Source organism: Telmatherina bonti (genome assembly GCF_933228915.1).
Source record: "Telmatherina bonti genome assembly, chromosome: 9".
NCBI classification, from domain to species: Eukaryota; Metazoa; Chordata; class Actinopteri; order Atheriniformes; family Telmatherinidae; genus Telmatherina; species Telmatherina bonti.
The window spans coordinates 25,975,126-25,997,783 of NC_136627.1; the positions used below are offsets into that span (position 1 = coordinate 25,975,126).

At 37.8% G+C, this 22,658-nt stretch overlaps 1 protein-coding gene across 1 annotated transcript; it reads left to right on the top strand.

Annotated features, from left to right (window-relative positions):
- Positions 1-7,307: 7,307 nt before the first annotated feature.
- LOC306760195 (vomeronasal type-2 receptor 1-like) lies at positions 7,308-21,192 on the top strand (the record flags this gene model as incomplete). The annotated part of the gene is made up of 13 exons (XM_079245988.1): positions 7,308-7,426; positions 7,561-7,843; positions 7,950-8,771; positions 8,876-9,041; positions 9,291-9,314; positions 9,500-9,648; positions 11,399-11,462; positions 18,089-18,239; positions 18,341-18,626; positions 18,729-19,550; positions 19,655-19,876; positions 19,970-20,093; positions 20,279-21,192. The coding sequence occupies 13 exons, from the start codon at positions 7,308-7,310 to the stop codon at positions 21,190-21,192; spliced, it is 4,146 nt and encodes a 1,381-aa protein (XP_079102114.1).
- Positions 21,193-22,658: the final 1,466 nt, after the last annotated feature.

A 22,658-nucleotide genomic window follows, 5' to 3' on the forward strand; every position in this document is an offset into this window, starting at 1 on the left:
GTGTGGTGGAAGAAGGGAAGGAGGGGGGTCCGGGGATTTAGGTCCCGAGGGAAGCGCGCCTCCCTCAAGAAGATGAGCCACCTGCGGCACGAGGCACGTCCCTCATTCCCGGGGCCCCCGAAGGCCAGGACAGGCCAAGGGCAGCTGCCCCAACAACCAGGGCCCTCAGCAACACCAACAAAGGAGCCGCCACCGGCCCCAGAAGGCACCAACGAACCACATGCAAAAGTAAGGGGGGGGGGGGCAAGGAAGAGGAGGGGCGGGAGAAGGAGAGACAGACCAAGGGCTCCCCACACCCCTAGGAGACGCCCCCACCCAGAGACACGTTGCTTTCCCTCCTCCTTTACACACCAACACATACACACCCCCTCACCATTAGCCTGGTATACACACACATCTACACACAGACACACCTACAGACCCACACATACATCTATACACATACACACCCATTCTAACAGATACACGGCCAAAAGTTTAGTCCACCTCCAAAACCCTACATCCCACTCACCCCCTGCCCATCACAAAACACCCCTTCCCATTCTACCTACCCTAGAACAAACCACCACAACTCCCCACTTCTCTCACTGAAGTCCTACCCCCTTCATAATCATGACCCTTCACCCCCCTATACACCTACATACACATGCACCCCCCCACTCCCCCCTACACACGGGCCACTACCCCCCATACACATGCATCTCAATACTCCTCTATATACACACCCCTATCTCCCATGCATTTAACACCAGATTATCCACACACAAGCCCTTACCCCCTCCCATACACACACCACCCACTCCCTCGTCCACACCCCCAACCCCCCACACAATCATGTACTATCACACTCCCCTAAACCTCCACCCCCACACCTACATGCCATAACACACACCCCTTACACACAACCCTACCCCCCACAAACTCATGCTCCACTACACTCCCCATAAACCCCCCACATATAAACCACCACACACCTCCTACATCCCACACACTCATGTACTATCACAGTTCCCTAAACCTCCACCCCAACACCCCTCACACACTCCCGCATACACACACCCCTCACCCCCTATACCTTCATGTACCACTACAATCCTCTATACACACCCCGCATATACACCACCGCACTCCCTCGTACGTACCCCACCTACACCCCACACACTCATGTACTTTCGGACTCCCATAAACCCCCACCCCTACACCCCCACACATACATGCCTCAACACACTCCCACATACACGCACCCCTACCCCCCATACATTCATGTACCACTACACTCCTCCATACACACCCCATATATACACAGGCACCCCTGAGACCCATGAGAATATTCTAAATAAAGATTTACTTAGCAGGGACATTTCTAGACATACAGGGCCCTACAACAACACAGGTCCCCCCATTACTCAGATAACAATTTTTAAGGTTATGGTATTTAACTGGATCTGTTTATTAAATAGACAAAGTTCTATCCCAGCCACTCCTCTAGGTCCTGCTATTGCTGCTGCTTCCAAACAACTGGTGCCAAAACTACAAAAGAAATTTAACCTTTTCAGGCTTAAAACAAAAGCTTTTCTGGTGCAAAGGAATACTAAAGTCAAATCTTAAAGTTATTGCCCATTTGATACATTATATTTTTCATTATAAACTGATTATAATAATGATCTGACCCATTATAACATTTCTTTTTCTGTCCACTTTCTCATTTGATCTATTTTCCTCTCATTTATTTTGTTATTAAGAAATGTTATTTTGTTATATTTGTGCTTAAATAAATGTTACCTTTCAGCATCATTTTCCGGTATTGTACACTTTTTCTTACACATTCGTTACAGATCATTTGTAACAGGTAAATATCTACCATCAAAAAACACATGAATAAATTATGAGTTGGTTACACTTTAGATTGGGGGATGCAGAGAGATCTAAATATGATTTATTAATATAGTTACGCATAATCTATAATGCCTTCTAAATATTTATTAATGTGAACTAGTGTGTAGGGCTCACTAGAGTGGTTCTTGACACATTCTGTGACACTTGATGTGCACACCTGGTGGGATCTGTGGAACATAACACCAGTTCACATACTTGCATTTTGTACAGATCAGCTTTCTACTAGTTACGACTACACTTAACTACTACAGATACAAATGAATTATTAAATCAGTAATATACTTTTTACTAATCATTCATGCATATATTGTCATGTTTTGTAAATGATTAGTTTATCATTATATAATCATTTGTAAATTATTTAGAGTTAATGTACTAAACACACATTAAATATTACGTTCTAATGATTTTTTAATGCATTGTAAAGCCTTATTAATGATTAGTTAATCATTAAATAATCTCTTACAAATGACTTACAACAGAACCTTATTATAAAGTGTTACCAAACTTCTATTCTGTTCCACAAACTTATCCGTTTGAGCATAGTGGGGGATGCAATTATACCAATTGCACCACTATGCTTCTGTGAGGAAGTGTTTAATCTAGAGAGTAACAAGTTTAGATATACCAATTGTTAGCCTGTTCAAGCTAATTCACTGCCAAAACTAGCTAAAATTAGCCATGTAGCTACTTTAGATGCAGGATCACCACTGTAGTCAAAGAAATACTATAATGTCGTCTTGTTTGGCCACTCACTCATTGGTGACAGCTCATCATGGGTTGGAACCATAGACTATATAAAGAGATGGACAGAGCCTCGGTGACGTCACCCATAGGTTTCTGAAGAGCTGAATTGAAGCTTGATGGGCGGTTCCTACCGTCGCCATGTTGACAGCATCATGCATGTCATCTCGCCCGGAAAATACAAATATGGAGGTGGAGCTGAGGGGGATCTGTGAGCATCATGGTAGATGATTGACATCGAACGAACTCTGAGCTTTCTGTAGCTAAGAGCTAACCAAGCTAACCTGGGGATAACAGGAGCTAACCAGCTAATGGAGGTAAGTGGGCTAAAGCTAAGTCACATTGTTAACCGGCTAAAAACCACGGTTGTTTTACATTCTTCTTGCTTGAAGCGGGAGATTGGTACCTGTCAATCAAAAGGACACGCCCCTAAATATGCCGAACTTCGAGATTAAATTACTGTTAATTGGGTGAGTTAAAAAAAAAAATTCACTCCCCCCACAGTTGTCATGAAGGTAAACCTGACCTATTACCCGAAAATGGATTTTTGAACCAGGCTGTAAACATGTTTATTACCGCTGTGAAGTTGGTGTTTTTAACATGGGAATCTATGAGGATTTGCTCTGTTTTGCAGCCAGCTCCTAGCTGATGAAGGGGGAACTGCAATTTTGTGCACTTCTGCATAGGCTTCACTTTTAACCACCAAAAGTTGCCGCTTGGTTGGAACAGTAGCTTATTTTCATTGGAATGTAAACTTTAATTACAACTATAAAGCCTTTGTCAAGTGCTCAAAAGTTTGTTTGGTTCTTTTTTTACGACCAGCTTCATAGTGAAGGGATGACCTACTTTTGTCCTTGAGAGCCACAGTCCTGCAAGTGTCAAGAGTTTTCCAGCTGTGACATAACCAACACATCAGATTTAAAGCAAACTTGGGCAGAGCTTGACATCAAATGCTGGAAAAATCTGTTAATTGCCCAAGGTCTTGAGTCAGGTGTGTTGCAGCAGGGAAAGTTCTAACACTGCAGGAACAGAGTTGGCCTCTCCTGACATACTGAAATCAGCTGTCGTCCTCATAGCTTGAGTGCTTCTGCAGGCAAAAGCAGCCCTGAAGCTGCTCATGAGAGGAAATAAAATGGTAATTGTAAATTGTTAAGTTCATAATTTTGAAAAAAAATTTAAAATGGGAAATAAAATCATTAAATCATAATATTTTTATTAAAACACATTTAAAAGTGAATTTATTTATTAATTTTCATGTTAATTTCACGCAACAAAAATACACTTCTGTATAATAAAAAAAAAAAATTGTGATATCTTTCAGTGTGCACTATCCAAGAAAGCTTACTTTCTTGGATAATGTATATATATATATATATATATATATATATATATATATATATATATATATATATATATATATATATATATATATATATATATATATATATATGTACAGGTTTGAATGCATTTTAGGCTTGTTGTGAAATTTCACCCAAAAGCTGAATATCCCTAACTTTTTGTGAATAGTGCATCTATATATATATATATATATATATATATATGTATATATATATATATATATATATATATATATATATATATATATATATATATATATATATATATATATATATATATATATATATAGATATATAGATATATATATATATATATATATATATAGATGCACTATTCACAAAAATTTAGGGATATTCAGCTTTTGGGTGAAATTTCACAACAAGCCTAAAATGCATTCAAACCTGTACAGGTGAACTTAATGTGATCTTCTCTAAGCTTTTAAATGCACATGTCCAACTTTTAAATGTTTCAATAAATTTTGCACAAGTTGCTGTTCTCTAACAAGCCAGCCCTGCGATGGACTGGCGAGCTGTCCAGGGTGTACCCTGCCTGTTGCCCAAAGCCAGCTGGGATAGGCTCCAGCTTCCCCGCGACCCTGAATTGGAATAAGCGGTTCGGAAAATGAATGAATGAATATATATATATATATATATATATATATATATATATATATATATATATATATATATATATATATATATATATATATATATATATATATATATATATATATATATATATATATATATATAGATGTAAGAACCGGTCAGCACCTGGACCCGACATGATCCATGCCTTCTGGCTAAAGAGGCTGACTTCACTCCATGAATGTCTGGCAGCACAAATGAACCAACTCCTGTGGGATGGGAGTCACCCTGGCTGACCAAGGGTCAAACAGTCCTGATACTGAAAGACGCCCATTCAACTACTGGCCAATAGCATGCCTCTCCACAACATGGAAGCTCCTGTCAGGCATCATAGCAGCTAAAGTAAGTGAGCACATGGGTCAATACATGGCTGAGAAAGGAATTGGCATAGGAACCAGAGGAGCCAAACACCAGCTGCTAGTTCACAGAACAGTCGCCCGAGACTGCAAAACCAGACAGACAAACCTGTGCACCACCTGGATTGACTACTGGAAAGCCTAAAACTCAATGCCACACACATGGATCCTGGAATGTCTGAAGCTGTACAAAATCAATGACAACATAAGGCCCTTCGTTGTAAACTCAATGAGGCTGTGGCAGACCACCCTGGAGGCCAACTTCAAGCCAACTGCACAAGTCTCCATCAAGTGTGGCATATATCAAGGAGATGCCCTGTCCCCGCTGCTGTTCTGTATAGGCCCGATCCCACTCAGCCAACTAATCAACAAGACTCAGTGATCCACACCACCAGGATCTACAGCAGGGACATCGGAATGTCATTCGGACTGGAGAAATGCGAGCGAATGATGACAAAGAGAGGGAAGGTAATCCATACGGAGGACATTGCGCTCCCAGAGAGCAGGATAACAGATGTGGAGGAAAGCTACAAGTACCTGGGCATACCACAGGCAAATGGCAACCATGAAGAAGCCTCAAGGAAAGCTGCTACAGCTAAATACCTGCAACGAGTGAGGCAAGTACAGAGAAGTCAGCTCAATGGCAAGAACAAGATCCGGGCAATTAACAGCTATGCCCTACCAGTGATCCGATACCCTGCTGGGATAATAAGCTGGCCAAAGGAGGAGGCTCAGACCATGGATGTCAAAACACGACAGCTCCATGCATGGAGGGTTCCACCCCAAGTCCAGTATCCAGCGACTATACACTAACCCCAAAGAAGGGGGGCGGGAACTAGTGAGCATCAAGGCCACTATCCAAGATGAAACATCCAAGCTCCACGAATACATCCGGAAGAGGGCACCAAGGGATGAAGCACTTAGTAAATGTCTCAGACAATGGAATCTGGAGGAACACGAGATGGAAGAACTTTCATGGGAGGAAAAGTCCTTGCATGGGATGTACTACCGGCAGATCACCTAAGTGGCTGATATAAAAAGTCCTATCAATGGCTGGAGATGGCTGGACTGAAGGACAGCACAGAGGCATTAATCATGGCATCATCATCAACTACTGATCCATCCATGTGGCATAATTTTGAAATACACATTATGATTGCCCAGGTTGTCCTGAAAAAAAAAAGTTCATTACTTGACTGTGCATGAAAGGGTTGAGATTATGCAGGCATTAATAGACAGAGAGGTCAAGCAGACAAAAAAAACAGCAATAAATGCTTGGAGTTTTAAAATGTCTATTACTAAAGAGTGTTGATGAAAACATTTATAAAGTTAAAATTACTGTAACATGTTGTAGACTCTTATGTAGAGAAAAACTTGGAGATGCAGCTGTTAGTTAAAGTATTTGGAATGACACTTTAACTTTGGGTCCGTTCAGTTTTGGCCAGGGTGTTTTCAATTTATTTTTTGCTGTTTCAAAGTTAAATTAATTTATCCAGACATGCATAGTGTTTGAGTTTATTATATTAATCTTTTTGCTATTTTTGATGAATTGCATTAAATCCATTGAAATACAAACATGTTGCTTTTTGGGGCAAAATTCGTTATGCGATTAAAATCAAGATTAATTAATTACAATAACTGTAATTCATTAGATTAATTTATTTAATCAAGTCCCACCCCTATATATATATATATATATATATATATATATTCCCACCCCTAATATATATATATATATATGTATATATATATACACATATATATATATATATATATATATATATATATATATATATATATATATATATATATATATATATATATATATATAAATATATACATACATATACATACATACACACACACACACACACACACACACACACACACACACACACACACACACACGTATTTAGAGGTGTTTGTGTGTGTGTGTGAGAGAGAGAGAGACGGAGATAGACTTTAAGCCTTGAATGGATAATTCACAGCAATACTGAGTGATATTTCTGTTGTTATTAACATTATATGTGTCAATTATTTGCCTAGTCAACATCTATAGGCTGTGTCTGTTTTACAGTCACCTCCCCTTAAGACTAAGCACACCAGTGTGCGATCACTGTGTCTTGTGGGGAATGAAATAAATTTTCACGATGAAAACTCGCTGGCCATTCATCATATGAGAAGAACTGTGAGCCTGTCGTTATTCTAAAAATAAGGGGCAACTATGCAAAGAGCTACTCTTGGATTTGTGTGGGTTCTTTACATGAAAACAGTGACTGGCTGTGAACTTTTGGACAAATTTGATATGACAAGTATATTTAAAGAAGGTGACATTTTGATAGGAGGAATTTTTCCAGTTTTCAATAAAGAGATCGGCAGCACTGCTACATTTGAGACGGAACCCCATGGAGTGAAGTGTGCATTGTAAGTTTTTAACTATGTGACTTTCCTAAACATATTCCTCTAGTCTTGCCTCACAACTTTCTATCATTTACAAGCATATTGCACAACAGTTGCTGAGTAATTTTATTAAACAGCGATGACCTAAACCTTCTTAGGTTTGATCTACGGGCATTTCGATGGACCAGAGTGATGATATTTGCAATTGAGGAAATAAACAAAAATCCTGCTCTCCTGCCAAATATATCTCTGGGTTATAGGATCATTGATTCATGTTCATCTCCTACAAATACTTTACGAGCAGCGCTAACACTGGTCAGTACAAAAGAGAAGAAAGAAATATCCTCTGTGTGTCCTGCAATTTCTGCTGTAATAGCAGAGGCAGGATCATCTCAGTCCATAGCTGTGGCTGGAACCTTAGGACCGTTCCAAGTCCCAGTAGTAAGTGATAAAGTTTTAGTATCTAATACTTTGTAATTTTAATTATGTCAGAAGATATTGTTCTATTGTAGTATTGTAAAAACCTGTTCTGTGTTTCTTTTTTTAGGTCAGTTATTTCTCCACATGTGCCTGCCTGAGTAACAGAGCTAAATATCCGACTTTTTTTCGGACAATCCCCAGCGACTACTTTCAGGCAAAAGCTTTGGCAGCTCTGGTGAAGCATTTTGGTTGGGAGTGGATTGGAGTCATACATTCAGATAATGATTATGGGCGGAATGGGGCTCTGGCCTTCACTGAAGAAGTGGAGAAGCGTGGGGTTTGCATTGCATTTGTTGGAACAGTTCTACGTACATACCCTGTGGACAAAATCCTGGTTGTGGTGGAAATGATCAAACAGTCAACTGTCAAAGTAATTCTGGCTTTTACTCCTGAGGGTGATTTTTACCCTTTAATGAAAGAAGTTGTGAAACACAATATTACAGGAATTCAGTGGATCGCAAGTGAGGCTTGGATAACAGCACCCCAGCCATCCACTCCTGAAATGTACCAAGCGTTTGGTGGAGCTCTTGGATTTGTGGTACAAAAGATGCCTATCCCAAATCTAAAACCATTTCTAACAGATATTAATCCTTATCAAGATCCAACTGCTGCATTTGTGAAGGATTTTTGGGAGATAATGGTGGGTTGTAGAGCAGATTCACCTGATATGCACACAGATGCAGAGAAAACAAACATGTGCACAGGCAATGAGACATTAGTGAATTCCCAGCATGTCTTCTTCAATGTCACACAGCTCAGAGTGTCCTACAATGTGTATAAAGCTGTTTATGCTGTTGCACATGCCCTTCATCAGCTGGTCTTCTGTCAACCAGCAGGACGAAAAATAGTGAGGCCTTGTTTGAATGTGTCAGAAATTCAACCCAAAGAGGTGAGAAAGATTGTAAATGGTGGCAAAAATGTTCCCAACATTTTGAAAAATGATCTCAAGACATCTTTTCTAAATCTCCAACATATAATTCCTTGTCTTTAAAGGTCACCTATCACCTACAAAGGGTGAACTTCAGGAATCAGTTTGGTGATCGTGTGTTTTTTGATGAAAATGGTGACCCTCCTGCTTCCTATGACATTATAAACTGGCAGCTGAAAAACGGGCAGGTGGAACATGTGACACTGGGTCACTTTGCATCTGCTGAAAATGGTGATTATAAGCTCAGTATACAAGAGGAACAGATAGTATGGAGGACAGGAAATATGGTAACCAACAAGAACTCTTTTTATTCATTTTTGTATGTGTTTAAGTGCTCTGTCAAGTAATAATACAACAATTTAAATCTGTTCTTCTTTCAGATCCCTACATCAGTTTGCTCTGATGTTTGTCCAGTAGGAACCAGAAAAGCTCAAATTAAAGGAAAACCCGCATGCTGTTTTGACTGTGTTTCCTGTGCAGAAGGAACAATATCAAACTCCTCAGGTAAATGGTTATAAGTCATAAGCGTGTATAACATAACCAAACCCACATTCCAGTAACTCTTTTTTTAATGTTAGATATACTAAATTTAACTCCATTTGTTTCACAATCCTTTATTATTTTCACTTGACTATTTTAGCTCTCTGCACACACAGTGTGTTGACGCTGTGTGTTTTTTCTTTCAACAGGTGCAACAGAGTGCACAGTCTGTCCACAGGAATACTGGTCCAATGAGAGGAAAGATGAGTGCATTCCTAAAACCATAGAGTTTCTGACATATCATGAGCCAATGGGAATAGCTCTCACAGCTGTATCCTTGCTTGGGGCTTCCCTGTCAGTAATCACAATGATTGTTTTTATTCACCACAGAGAAACTCCTGTAGTTAAAGCCAGCAATTCAGAGCTCAGCTGCTTCTTGCTCTTTTCTCTTTTCTTGTGTTTTCTCTGCCCGCTCACATTCATAGGCAGACCCACAGTCTGGACATGCATGCTGCGCCACACTGCTTTCGGTGTGACATTTGCACTCTGCATTTCCTGTATCTTGGGGAAAACTATTGTTGTTGTAACAGCTTTCAGAGCCACACATCCTGGTAACAAAGTTGTCGGAAAGTTTGGTCCTGCACAGCAAAGGATGATTGTTTGCTCCTGCACTTTGATTCAAGTGGTGATTTGCATATTGTGGCTGAAGTTAAACCCCCCTCTGCCAGATAGAGTTTTCAGATACAGCAATAAGAAGATAGTTTTAGAATGTAACACAGGATCTGATGCTGCTTTCTATGCAGTGCTGGCATACATAGGACTCCTTGCAGTGATATGTTTGGTCCATGCATTTCTGGCCAGGAGGTTGCCTGATAACTTCAATGAAGCCAAATTTATCACATTTAGCATGTTGATATTCTGTGCTGTCTGGATAACTTTTATCCCAGCATATGCCAGCTCTCCTGGAAAGTTCACTGTGGCTGTGGAAATATTTGCAATTCTGTCATCAGCATTTGGCTTATTGTTTAGTATTTTTGCACCTAAATGTTTTATTATATTGATGAAGCCAGAGAAAAACACCAAGAAACATGTGATGGGGAAAATATTATAACACAAAGTTCGATTTTTTTCAATAAAATATGTTTTTATCTTTACAAGAATAGTTTTTTTTTTTTTAGATATGTTCAACAGTATAAGAGAATAATACATATTGTAATACTGTTTGTTATGCTAAGTTCTTCTATTGTTCAATACATATTATGATGTTAATTTTTTTGTCGCTGCGTTATTGTACAGTTTCTCACGTCACTTAATTACTGAGGACATGTCCTTATTATGTTTAATTATGTTTATTATATATTATGTACTTGTGCTTTGCCACACATTTGGTTAACTATAATGAATAATAAACATTAAAACATTGAATTTGCAATGTAATTGTTATTTTTAATGGTACCAAGGCTAAAAAGTAGTAATAACAGAAGAATTTGCTTGTGTTTTCAACAATGATAACATGCTTTGCAATCATAAAACTGCATTCCATAAAACAGATAAAAATAATTTTTAAAAATTATGTAAAATGTCCACATTTGCATCCCTCTGTAAAGATTTGGAACTGTTAAGCTTTTAACTACTTGTCTTGACATCATCCACAGATTCTCTTAAGTTTGTATTTTCCATACCTCAGAAATGGAAAGTTGAAATTCTAATAAATAGGCCTTTCATTATTGCTGTTAATGCCAACTTATAATAATCAGTTAATAGTTTACCAAAAAATAAGGTAATATTATGTTGCTGTTAATTTCCACAGTGTATAAGTAGATGAAGGAAAAAAAAACTGTTTAGTTCGCTCCCTGTTTCAGAGGTGTGTCACAGACGGTGAGCATGCAAGGCAAATATAGAAACATTGTGTAAGGATGAGAAGGGTTTTATTCCAATAAACCATATTGTTAAAAATTGTTCACCAATATAGGAATGTGTGTTCAATTAATAAAAATATAAAAATCAGGCAGGATAAAAAGATTTTACAATGAAAAAAACCCACATGTCCAGATGAAGCAGCTCTGCCTGCGAGGGGTTCTGCTGCTGTGATCCTGCAACTCCACCAGGGAGGTCTGAAATCGGAGATATCTGCCAGTACACTGCTTCTGCTGCACAAGCAGGCTTTCTTTGGTAAGTGTTCCTAAGACTGATCAGCACTCACACACATGGCAGAGCTGCCTGCTCTCCCTCTGAGTGTCTTCCATTTGGCAATACCTTCTCCCTCATCTGCCCCTGGGTTCACTGTGCAACCTCCCACCTATTTACCCTTTGTTGTGTCCATACGCCTGCCTCCTCCAGTTGCAATTACTCTTTTAATTTCAGGTACTGCCGTCCAGGCCCTGCTCTCCCTAACTGTTTATAGATTCATATTGCAGATGCAAATACTGTTCCCCATTAGTCTGTGGGCCAATAGTGAGCGATCTGACATGCAAAACAAAGAAAAGAAAACAGATTAAAATATAATACAAACTTATGCAATAAATAATAAAACTATTCGACTGTGAAAATTTCAAATAAATACAAATAAAACCATATCAAAACCGAATAATAACAAACACTTCTAACTAATATAGAACAAGCAATAAACACCACAATCCTCACTTCAACCATGTGTCAGAGGAAAGACATAATGTGGCAGTGTGAGTTAATAAACCTTACCCAGGTTTTGAACTGTAAACTTTGTTACTGCCATTTTCCAGCCAGAGGTTAGAAGTCTCAAGTTCTTATTTGTCACTAAATGCAGCATTTCTTGCTCTCTTGGCAAAATATCCAACTATGAGATCTTCAAGCTGCAACTGAACTTGTTCACAAAATATTTTGTTATTTGTTAATTTGTATCTTTGATACAAATTAGCTGCCAAGACAGCAAGCCTTTCTGGCGTCAAAATATAAAATTATAATACAAGAAATTACGTTTGAACAGATTAATAATGATACAATTTAACAATCTCATCTCAAAAACCAAATCCTACACCAAAGTCACACTATCCCAGACCCATCAGACGCTCATTGCTGTTACCCACAGCAAAATTATTTCTGCATTTAGGAACAGTAATTCTGTTGGATAAATTGTAATCACTAGTCTACACCTGCCCTCCCTTTCCCTGGTCACTGTCATTCTCAGCTGGCTCACGATGCACGTCAATAAATCCACCCACAAGTCTGCTGTGGAGAAGTATTTTTATTTATTTTGATCTCCATTAGCTGTTGCAATACAGCTATTCTTCCTGGAGTCAATACAACATTCCTCTCATAATACAATGATTACACCAGTTTTCTACTCAACCTTGACAGTGATAGCACGTAACTAGCACATCCCACCCCCACCCAAACCCACACACACATACATACACACTCACATACACACATACTATGTTATTGTTCTGCAATAAATGAGGGATAGCCTTCGTCATTATGGCCTCTTACAGTTGTCTACCCAGTAATAAGGGTGGTTACTGAACAATGGCTACTAAATGGTATATATCATCATCAAGTATATATGTAGGGCACAATATTTTAATGATTTTGGAGATGCCTTTTTAAAAGAATTTTAAACAAATATTGACTGTTTGCTTTGATAATATTGTTTGGCAATGTGTTCCAGTTGTACATAGCTCTATAAATAACAGTACTTTTCCCATAGTTTGTTTGTACTCTTGGTAGTCTGAATCTGCCTCTGTAGCATGTCTGGTTTCATAGTTGTGTTCATCAAGACTAAAACAAAGCTCTTGGTACAGCGTTCTTGGAAGTTTAGTGGTAATAATATTTCTGGTTAAATTTAGCAGTGAGGCTGTAAATCTCTCTTTTACATTTAACCAGGACAATACATTATGCATCCAGTTTACACTGGCTCTAAATGAGCACCGAAGTGCGCATCGAGCTGCTCTGTTTTGGACTATTTGCAAGGCTGTTACATTTGTTGCAGCAGTACAGGACCAAATCTCAGAACAATAGTCTAACTGAGACAATACAAGCATTTTTATAACATCCGCAATCATGTTATGGGGTAACAAATAATAACATCTTTTGATCATTGACAGACCTCTTCCCATTCTACACACTACTTTATTGATGTGTTTAGACCATGACAGTTTATTATCCACTTCAACCAACCCCAAGCAGTTTGGCCTCTTGTACTTGTTCAACACATATACCCTCAACAACAATGTTCAATTTAGATTCACTCAGTAGCATGTGTCTAGTTCCAAAAACAATATTTCTTGTCTTGCCTACATTCAGTACCAATTTATTATTTGTAACCCACTTAAATACCGTTTTTAATTCTTCTGTTAAAACAGTTTCAAGTTGTTCCACTGTACTTTGTGATGAATAAATAGTTAAATCATCAGCATACATCGTAATTTTTGTCTTTTGTAAAACTAATGGTAAATCATTTGTATATATAGCAAACAGCAGTGGTCCAAGGCAGCTACCCTGTGGTATACCACAATGGACAGTCTTTAGATCTGAGAAACTTCCATTGAAAAAGACCATTTGTGTCCTGTTTCCTAAATAACTCTGAAACCAAAGTGATGCTGCTTGACTGAAACAATAACACTGTAACTTCCTTAACAGAAGGTTGTGGTCAATAACATCAAAAGCTGAACTAAAGTCTAATAGAATAGCTGCTACCAACCTTCTGTTATCTAATGCTGTCAACCAGTCAGTTGTCATTTGCGCCATAGCAGTAGTAGTCAAGTGACCTGCTCTGTATGCATGCTGAAATTCTGTATTTAAATTACTGTCAAAAAATACTTTAGAACCTGTTCAAAGACAATTCTTTCCATAATTTTACTCAGAGCAGGTAACAGACTGATTGGTCTACTATTTGGGCCACAAAATGAAGTGGTGGTGCTTTTTGGTAAAGGCACAATTTTAGCCGTTTTCCAAGCCAGTGGATAAACCCCCTTATTAAGACTCAAATTTAAAATGTGAGCAATTGGAGCAGCAATTATCTGTGCAACAGGTTTTAATCATTTTGAGTCAATATTATCTACACCTGATGGTTTTTCTTTGCAGTCTAATAATAACTTTTTGACCTGATCCACAGTAACATTATTAAACTCAAAATTGCAGTTTTTCCCTAACATAATTCTATTTTTAATTAAAGCTTCTGCCTCCATATTTTTTGTTTGTTCCATGCCACCTCAGAATTTGTCAACTTTACCACAAAAATAATTATTTAAATGATTTGCTATATCCACTGGTTTTATAATAAAATAATTATCAGACTCAATAAATGATGGTATAGATTTAGCATTTCGTCCTAACATACTATTAAGGATACTCCATAGTTTCTTATTGTCTTGTTTATCATTTATAATAAGATTTTTATAATACAGCTTCTTTTTCTTTTGTTTAATTTAGTTACATAATTTCTTAATTTTCTTTATATCTGCCAATCTGATTCGTAACTTGATATATTTGCTACTTTCTTAGTTTCATCTCTTTGTCTCATACAGTCCTTTAGTTCAGTATCAATCCAACCAACTTTAACATTTCTTACTGTTCTCTTTTTTAGAGGAGCATGTTTATCACTTACTTCTATAAACTGTTTATTGAATGCTTCTACTGCATCATCTGGATCATTGCTCTTTAAGACCTCATCCCAATTCATTTTTTGTACATCCTCAATGAAATCTTTTTCAGTAAAAAATTTGTATGATCTTTTTACTATTATTTTCTGCCCACCTTTAGGAACTTTGGTGTTCCTCATCATTGCTATTAAATTGTTTTAGATCCATCACTCATTCTGCATATCCTAGTTTGCTTAGTAACAAGTTGTCTTAGACCACACGTTTCAGTGATGGAATGGAGCTTATTCCTTGATGGACAATGCAGTGAATTCCATCAATATTAAAGTCTCCCATTATGTAGACTTCATTTTGATTATCACATACATTGTCCATCATGGAACATAAACTGTCTAAATAAACAGAATTAGCATTAGGAGGACGGTAACAACAGTTAACCAGTAAGGGCTTTAAATGGGGAATATGGACTTGAAGCCATAATGCTTCAATTTCAGGTATCCATTCTCATTTTAACAGGTATATGCTCTTGTATATAGATAGCTCTTGTATATAGATAGCAACCCCACCACCCCTTGCATTTCTGTTTTTCCTATATATATTGTACCCTTGAATATATAATGAGGAGTCTTCAAATGTGAAATCCAGATGAGTCTCCATGATTCCTAATATATGTAGGTTTCCTGTCATTAGCATATCTGTCATTTACCTTGTTCCTAAGACTGCATATATTTAGATGTGCCAATTTTAGTCCCTTCCTATTTAATTTACTAAAAGTTGCCATTGTGAACCATAGATTTTATAACTGAACCACTCTTTATAATCTGTACCCCTATTTTATTCTAACTAGATACCAATATAACATACATAGTATCACAAAAACAAATACACACACACACACACACACACACACACACACACACACACACACACATACGCACACACACACACACTTTAACACCCCCAAAATCTGTGATCATTGTTCAACTTGTGTAATAAGTTTCTCCATATCGTCCTGCAAAGTAAACGAGTCCATTCCTATTATTAGAACCAAATACATTCCCAATATATCTTTACACAATTCACAAACATCCGCCTGTCACTGTCCTCCAATACCTTTTGGTGCATGCGGTCACATGACACGCTCACCAATCAGAGTTAGCGGCATTGTCACGTGACAGGCAGTGCGGAACCAAAACAACATTTAACCGGCATCTCACGTTGGAGGACTAGAATCAATAGTTGAAACATAATACATAAAAAAGGGAACTTAAAACTCAAAAATAACTTCTTATTTCATAATTACCAGCATTAATCTGAGCCATTGAGTCCACATTATATTTTCAATGGACTCTACTCTACACTTCCCGAAGTCTTGAGGAACAGTTCCAGCTTTGCAGGATCTTAAAAAAATCTATGCTCGTGGCCTTTGGACACCTTCATAATAGCTGGATAGAGCAGAAATGCCTAGAAACCAGCCTGTCGAGCCTTCTCCATAGCAGGAAAGCAGGATTTACACCGATCCCATGTCAGCAGTGAACCTTATTTCTTTCCCTCCAATGATGAGCGGTGAGTCCCTTGCTGCTTTTAATATGTTAAGTGTGTGGGTTGCTGTGAAAACCATAAATTTCACATAGATTCTGGTAAAACTGTGAAGTTCCAGATTTGGGTTCCAGATTGCCTTTTCTGTTGAGAAGCAGTTTTTCTTCCCACTATCGCCTCATACTTGCTCAGGATGGGACGTTGGATCAAAGTCTAGATTTGATGCAATCAGTTGGTTTCTATTAGCTAGACTGTTTATTATGAATTAGTTTGAATTGACGTGTCTGTAAAGTGTCCTGAGACAGCATTGTTGAGAAGTGGCAATACGCAAATTTAGCAGAACTGAATTACCTAGTGACAGGACTGTTACCAAACACACCATTATTATCAACGAAGTGAACAAATGTCTTAGAATTAACAATAACAGTGACTTCAACTGTCAGATAAAAGTTGGCACCATGTCTGCCAGAATCCACCGGCACCTTTATTTTTTTTATAAAGAGTCTATTTATTTAGTGCATGTAGATACATCATATATATATACATATATACATATATATATATATACATATATACATACATATATATATACATATATACATACATATATATATACATATATACATACATATATATATACATATATACATACATATATATACATACATATATACATACATATATATATACATATATATACATACATATATACATACATATATATATACATATATATATATATATATATATATATATATATATATACATATATATATATATATATATATATATAAAGAGAGAGAGAATGTATGTATATATTTGGTTCACAGCGCTATAATAGAATCCATCTTGCAATATGGAATTTAACCATCTAACACAAGACTCAGAGTTACAACATAATAACCTGGTATAACCATGGGTCACACTCCCTCCAACTTCCAGGAGCTCTTTGACCAGGCAGGCATCTCAAAGGCAAAACATTTTTTAATTGATGGCTCCTATGTTTTGGACATTAAATACACACCCTTAAAATCAGGGAGGACAGGGCTTCCATGTCTCAGCACAATAGTTATAAACATTAAGTTTTTTTAATGGAACATGTTTCCTGTATTAGCATAGCAAATGTCAATGCTTTTTAGTAAGTGTATGTTAATATATTTAACAAATATTATCCCTATGATGAAATTCCCAGCGTGTTTTTTTCACAATACTTGGGTGACTTAAAAAGTAAACAATTTTGGGGGGTCTGCGCTCTCACTCGCCATACTTTCATTTCTCCATAATGCCATACTTCCATACTCTACACATAAAAAGCAGCTAAATTAATTTCTTAGTATTAATCATTTACTTTAAAATAAAACAGCCATTTGGTATTTTTGCAGGCTAAATCTTCAACATTTTACCAAATAAATAGTTAACCATGCTAACATGTCTTAACAGTCATAGTACGGTGTAATAATTATGCACATGGACTGTTGCAGTCACTGTTACCTGTATTGCCAGCCTAACAAGTCTAAGATCACAGTGTCCTATGGGACATAAATCAACTACTCATGATGATAGCACATCTGTTTACATCCAACACAGCTGTTATAAGAGCTGTGCTCATCCTCATTTGATCATGCACCACAAACATGCATAGCGCTAATCACATATTTCTCTGCATACTCTACTTCAATGCAGCTAATGGCTGTGAGCTTTTGGGGCAATTTAAGATGCCGAGTTTGGTGAAAAAAGGTGACATCATGATAGGAGGTATATTTCCTGTTTTTAACAAAGAAATCAGCAGCAGTGTTTCATTTGAGAAGGATCCGCCTGGAGTGGTTTGTGCAGGGTAAGATTTAACATGCTTTTCTATGTTTATGACATCCATATTTATTTTTACCTTCTTTATAAAACATGTCATTTCAGCTGGTGGTATATTATCTATTTCAGATTTGATCTGCGAGTTTTTCGATGGACCCAAGTGATGATATTTGCAGTTGACGAAATTAACAAAGATTCTGCTATTCTTCCAAACATATCTCTGGGTTATAGAATCTTAGATTCTTGTGCATCGCCCACTAACACGTTACGTGCTGCACTGACACTGGCTAGTGAACTGGAGGAGGTTGGTTTAACTTCTCCCTGTTCACCTGCAATATCTGCTCTCATAGCAGAGTCAGGATCGTCTCAGTCCATAGCTGTGGCTGGAACCCTGGGACCATTTCACATGCCGGTAGTAAGTGACAGATTAACGCAGTCTAATGCAGTATGTGCTCTGTGATGTTTGATGATTTTGCAAATGATGTTTAATAGTTTTGTTCTGTGTTTCTTTTTTTAGGTCAGTTATTTCTCCACATGTGCCTGCCTGAGTAACAGAGCTAAATATCCGACTTTTTTTCGGACAATCCCCAGCGACTACTTTCAGGCAAAAGCTTTGGCAGCTCTGGTGAAGCATTTTGGTTGGGAGTGGATTGGAGTCATACATTCAGATAATGATTATGGGCGGGATGGGGTTCTAGCTTTCACTGAAGAAGTGGAGAAGCGTGGGGTTTGCATTGCATTTGTTGGAACAGTTCTACGTACATACCCTGTGGACAAAATCCTGGTTGTGGTGGAAATGATCAAACAGTCAACTGTCAAAGTAATTCTGGCTTTTACTCCTGAGGGTGATTTTTACCCTTTAATGAAAGAAGTTGTGAAACACAATATTACAGGAATTCAGTGGATCGCAAGTGAGGCTTGGATAACAGCACCCCGGCCATCCACTCCTGAAATGTACCAAGCGTTTGGTGGAGCTCTTGGATTTGTGGTACAAAAGATGCCTATCCCAAATCTAAAACCATTTCTAACAGATATTAATCCTTATCAAGATCCAACTGCTGCATTTGTGAAGGATTTTTGGGAGATAATGGTGGGTTGTAGAGCAGATTCACCTGATATGCACACAGATGCAGAGAAAACAAACATGTGCACAGGCAATGAGACATTAGTGAATTCCCAGCATGTCTTCTTCAATGTCACACAGCTCAGAGTGTCCTACAATGTGTATAAAGCTGTTTATGCTGTTGCACATGCCCTTCATCAGCTGGTCTTCTGTCAACCAGCAGGACGAAAAATAGTGAGGCCTTGTTTGAATGTGTCAGAAATTCAACCCAAAGAGGTGAGAAAGACTGTAAATGGTGGCAAAAATGTTCCCAACATTTTGAAAAATGATCTCAAGACATCTTTTCTAAATCTCCAACATATAATTCCTTGTCTTTACAGGTCACCTATCACCTACAAAGGGTGAACTTCAGGAATCAGTTTGGTGATCGTGTGTTTTTTGATGAAAATGGTGACCCTCCTGCTTCCTATGACATTATAAACTGGCAGCTGAAAAACGGGCAGGTGGAACATGTGACACTGGGTCACTTTGCATCTGCTGAAAATGGTGATTATAAGCTCAGTATACAAGAGGAACAGATAATATGGAGGACAGGAAATATGGTGACAAACAAGAACTCTTTTTATTCATTTTTGTATGTGTTTAAGTGCTCTGTCAAGTAATAATACAACAATTTAAATCTGTTCTTCTTTCAGATCCCTACATCAGTTTGCTCTGATGTTTGTCCAGTAGGAACCAGAAAAGCTCAAATTAAAGGAAAACCCGCATGCTGTTTTGACTGTGTTTCCTGTGCAGAAGGAACAATATCTAACTCCTCAGGTAAATGGTTATAAGTCATAAGCGTGTATAACATAACCAAACCCACATTCCAGTAACTCTTTTTTTAATGTTAGATATACTAAATTTAACTCCATTTGTTTCACAATCCTTTATTATTTTCACTTGACTATTTTAGCTCTCTGCACACACAGTGTGTTGACGCTGTGTGTTTTTTCTTTCAACAGGTGCAACAGAGTGCACAGTCTGTCCACAGGAATACTGGTCCAATGAGAGGAAAGATGAGTGCATTCCTAAAACCATAGAGTTTCTGACATATCATGAGCCAATGGGAATAGCTCTCACAGCTGTATCCTTGCTTGGGGCTTCCCTGTCAGTAATCACAATGATTGTTTTTATTCACCACAGAGAAACTCCTGTAGTTAAAGCCAGCAATTCAGAGCTCAGCTGCTTCTTGCTCTTTTCTCTTTTCTTGTGTTTTCTCTGCCCGCTCACATTCATAGGCAGACCCACAGTCTGGACATGCATGCTGCGCCACACTGCTTTCGGTGTGACATTTGCACTCTGCATTTCCTGTATCTTGGGGAAAACTATTGTTGTTGTAACAGCTTTCAGAGCCACACATCCTGGTAACAAAGTTGTCGGAAAGTTTGGTCCTGCACAGCAAAGGATGATTGTTTGCTCCTGCACTTTGATTCAAGTGGTGATTTGCATATTGTGGCTGAAGTTAAACCCCCCTCTGCCAGATAGAGTTTTCAGATACAGCAATAAGAAGATAGTTTTAGAATGTAACACAGGATCTGATGCTGCTTTCTATGCAGTGCTGGCATACATAGGACTCCTTGCAGTGATATGTTTGGTCCTTGCATTTCTGGCCAGGAGGTTGCCTGATAACTTCAATGAAGCCAAATTTATCACATTTAGCATGTTGATATTCTGTGCTGTCTGGATAACTTTTATCCCAGCATATGCCAGCTCTCCTGGAAAGTTCACTGTGGCTGTGGAAATATTTGCAATTCTGTCATCAGCATATGGAGTGCTGATTTGCATTTTTGCACCTAAATGTTACATAATACTAGGGAAGCCAGAGAAAAACACTAGAAAGCATGTCAATGTAACAAACATTCAAAAAAAAGCATGATCAAAATTAAAATTATGTTAATTTCAAATTTGTTTTATGAACTTGAGAAATATATTATTCTAACAGATATTGAATGCATGAGGGTAAATGCATAATTATATTGATAATGCAAAAATGAAAGCATACTTTTGCTATGTTTTTAACTCTGTATCCATTAAACCTTTTACTACTTGATCTTTTTACTGGAAGATAAGTCCACTCTTTCTGCTTTATTGATTTGTTTACATTATTGTTGTATTCATCATAATCACAATAAATGTGTGAAACTTCTTGTGCCTAAAAATGTATTTCTTGAATATTTATGGATTCTGGTACCAACACGCATTCTGTGGATGTTGTTTTAGTACTCTCTCTCTCTCTCTCTCTCTCTCTCTCTTTCTCTCTCTCTCTCTTTCTCTCTCTCTCTCTCTCTCTCTCTCTCTCTCTCTCTGTCTTTTTTACTAATGTTGTCTAAAAACTACAGTATTTACTTTGAGAGAGTAAAAAAAAAGTAGTTTTATTTACCTTAGTTTAAACTAAACCTTTTATGATAATTAACAAAGTCAACACATTTACATGCAGGTCAGGTAAAACTGCATCTTTAAGCCACAAGAACAAACTAATTTATACAACTTAAATGAATATAAAACCTTCGAAGAAAAAGTTAAGTTTAAGGTAAAGAACAAAAATCTTGCATGCCTACATAGTAGCACTGAGACAGTGAGACACAAATCCCCCATAATTAGAAGACCGGGTCAGGACTGTGCTGCTGTCTGCTAATTACACATTGATTTGAGTCAGGTGTGATGCAGCAGGAAAACTCCCAACACTTGCAGGACTCCAGCTGTAGCGGACCAGAGTTGCCCACCCCTGCAGTAAAATGATTTAAGGCAGTGTTTCTCAATTCCAGTCCTCAGCCCCCCCCCCCCCCCTGCCCGGCATGTTCCTCCTCTAAATTACCTGAGGCAGATTATTGAACTTCCTAATCAAGTTCTTTGCAGCAGTTTATTTCATTCAGCTGTGTTAAGGTAGGGTTGCCTATAAAACATGGAGGGCAGGGGGGCCTGAGAACTGGAATTGAGAAACACTAATTTAAGGAGATGAAGCTGGCTATGCACACTAATGTTTTCTTATGTGGTAGAAAATACATTTCCACAACAAAATAAACAACCAGAGAAAATACAGTAAAGTTGCTGTTTTCATTCATACATACTTTTAAATATGGTTTGATCTTTCAAAAGTCCAATCCGCCGATGCTCTTCTGTTATTGTTTCATTGTTCTCTCACAGCGTTTTGCACTTGATGAAAAATGTACACACACAAACAAAGTAAAAAAGGGGGGAAAAGTACACAAAAAGATATATAAGACATATAAAAACATGTCATGCATTTTGGGGGGAGTTTATCTCCTTAATCCAGTGACAGACATGATAAAGGGTCAGAACACACAACAGCTGGAGCTCTACTCTTATTTGCAAGTGAGTACT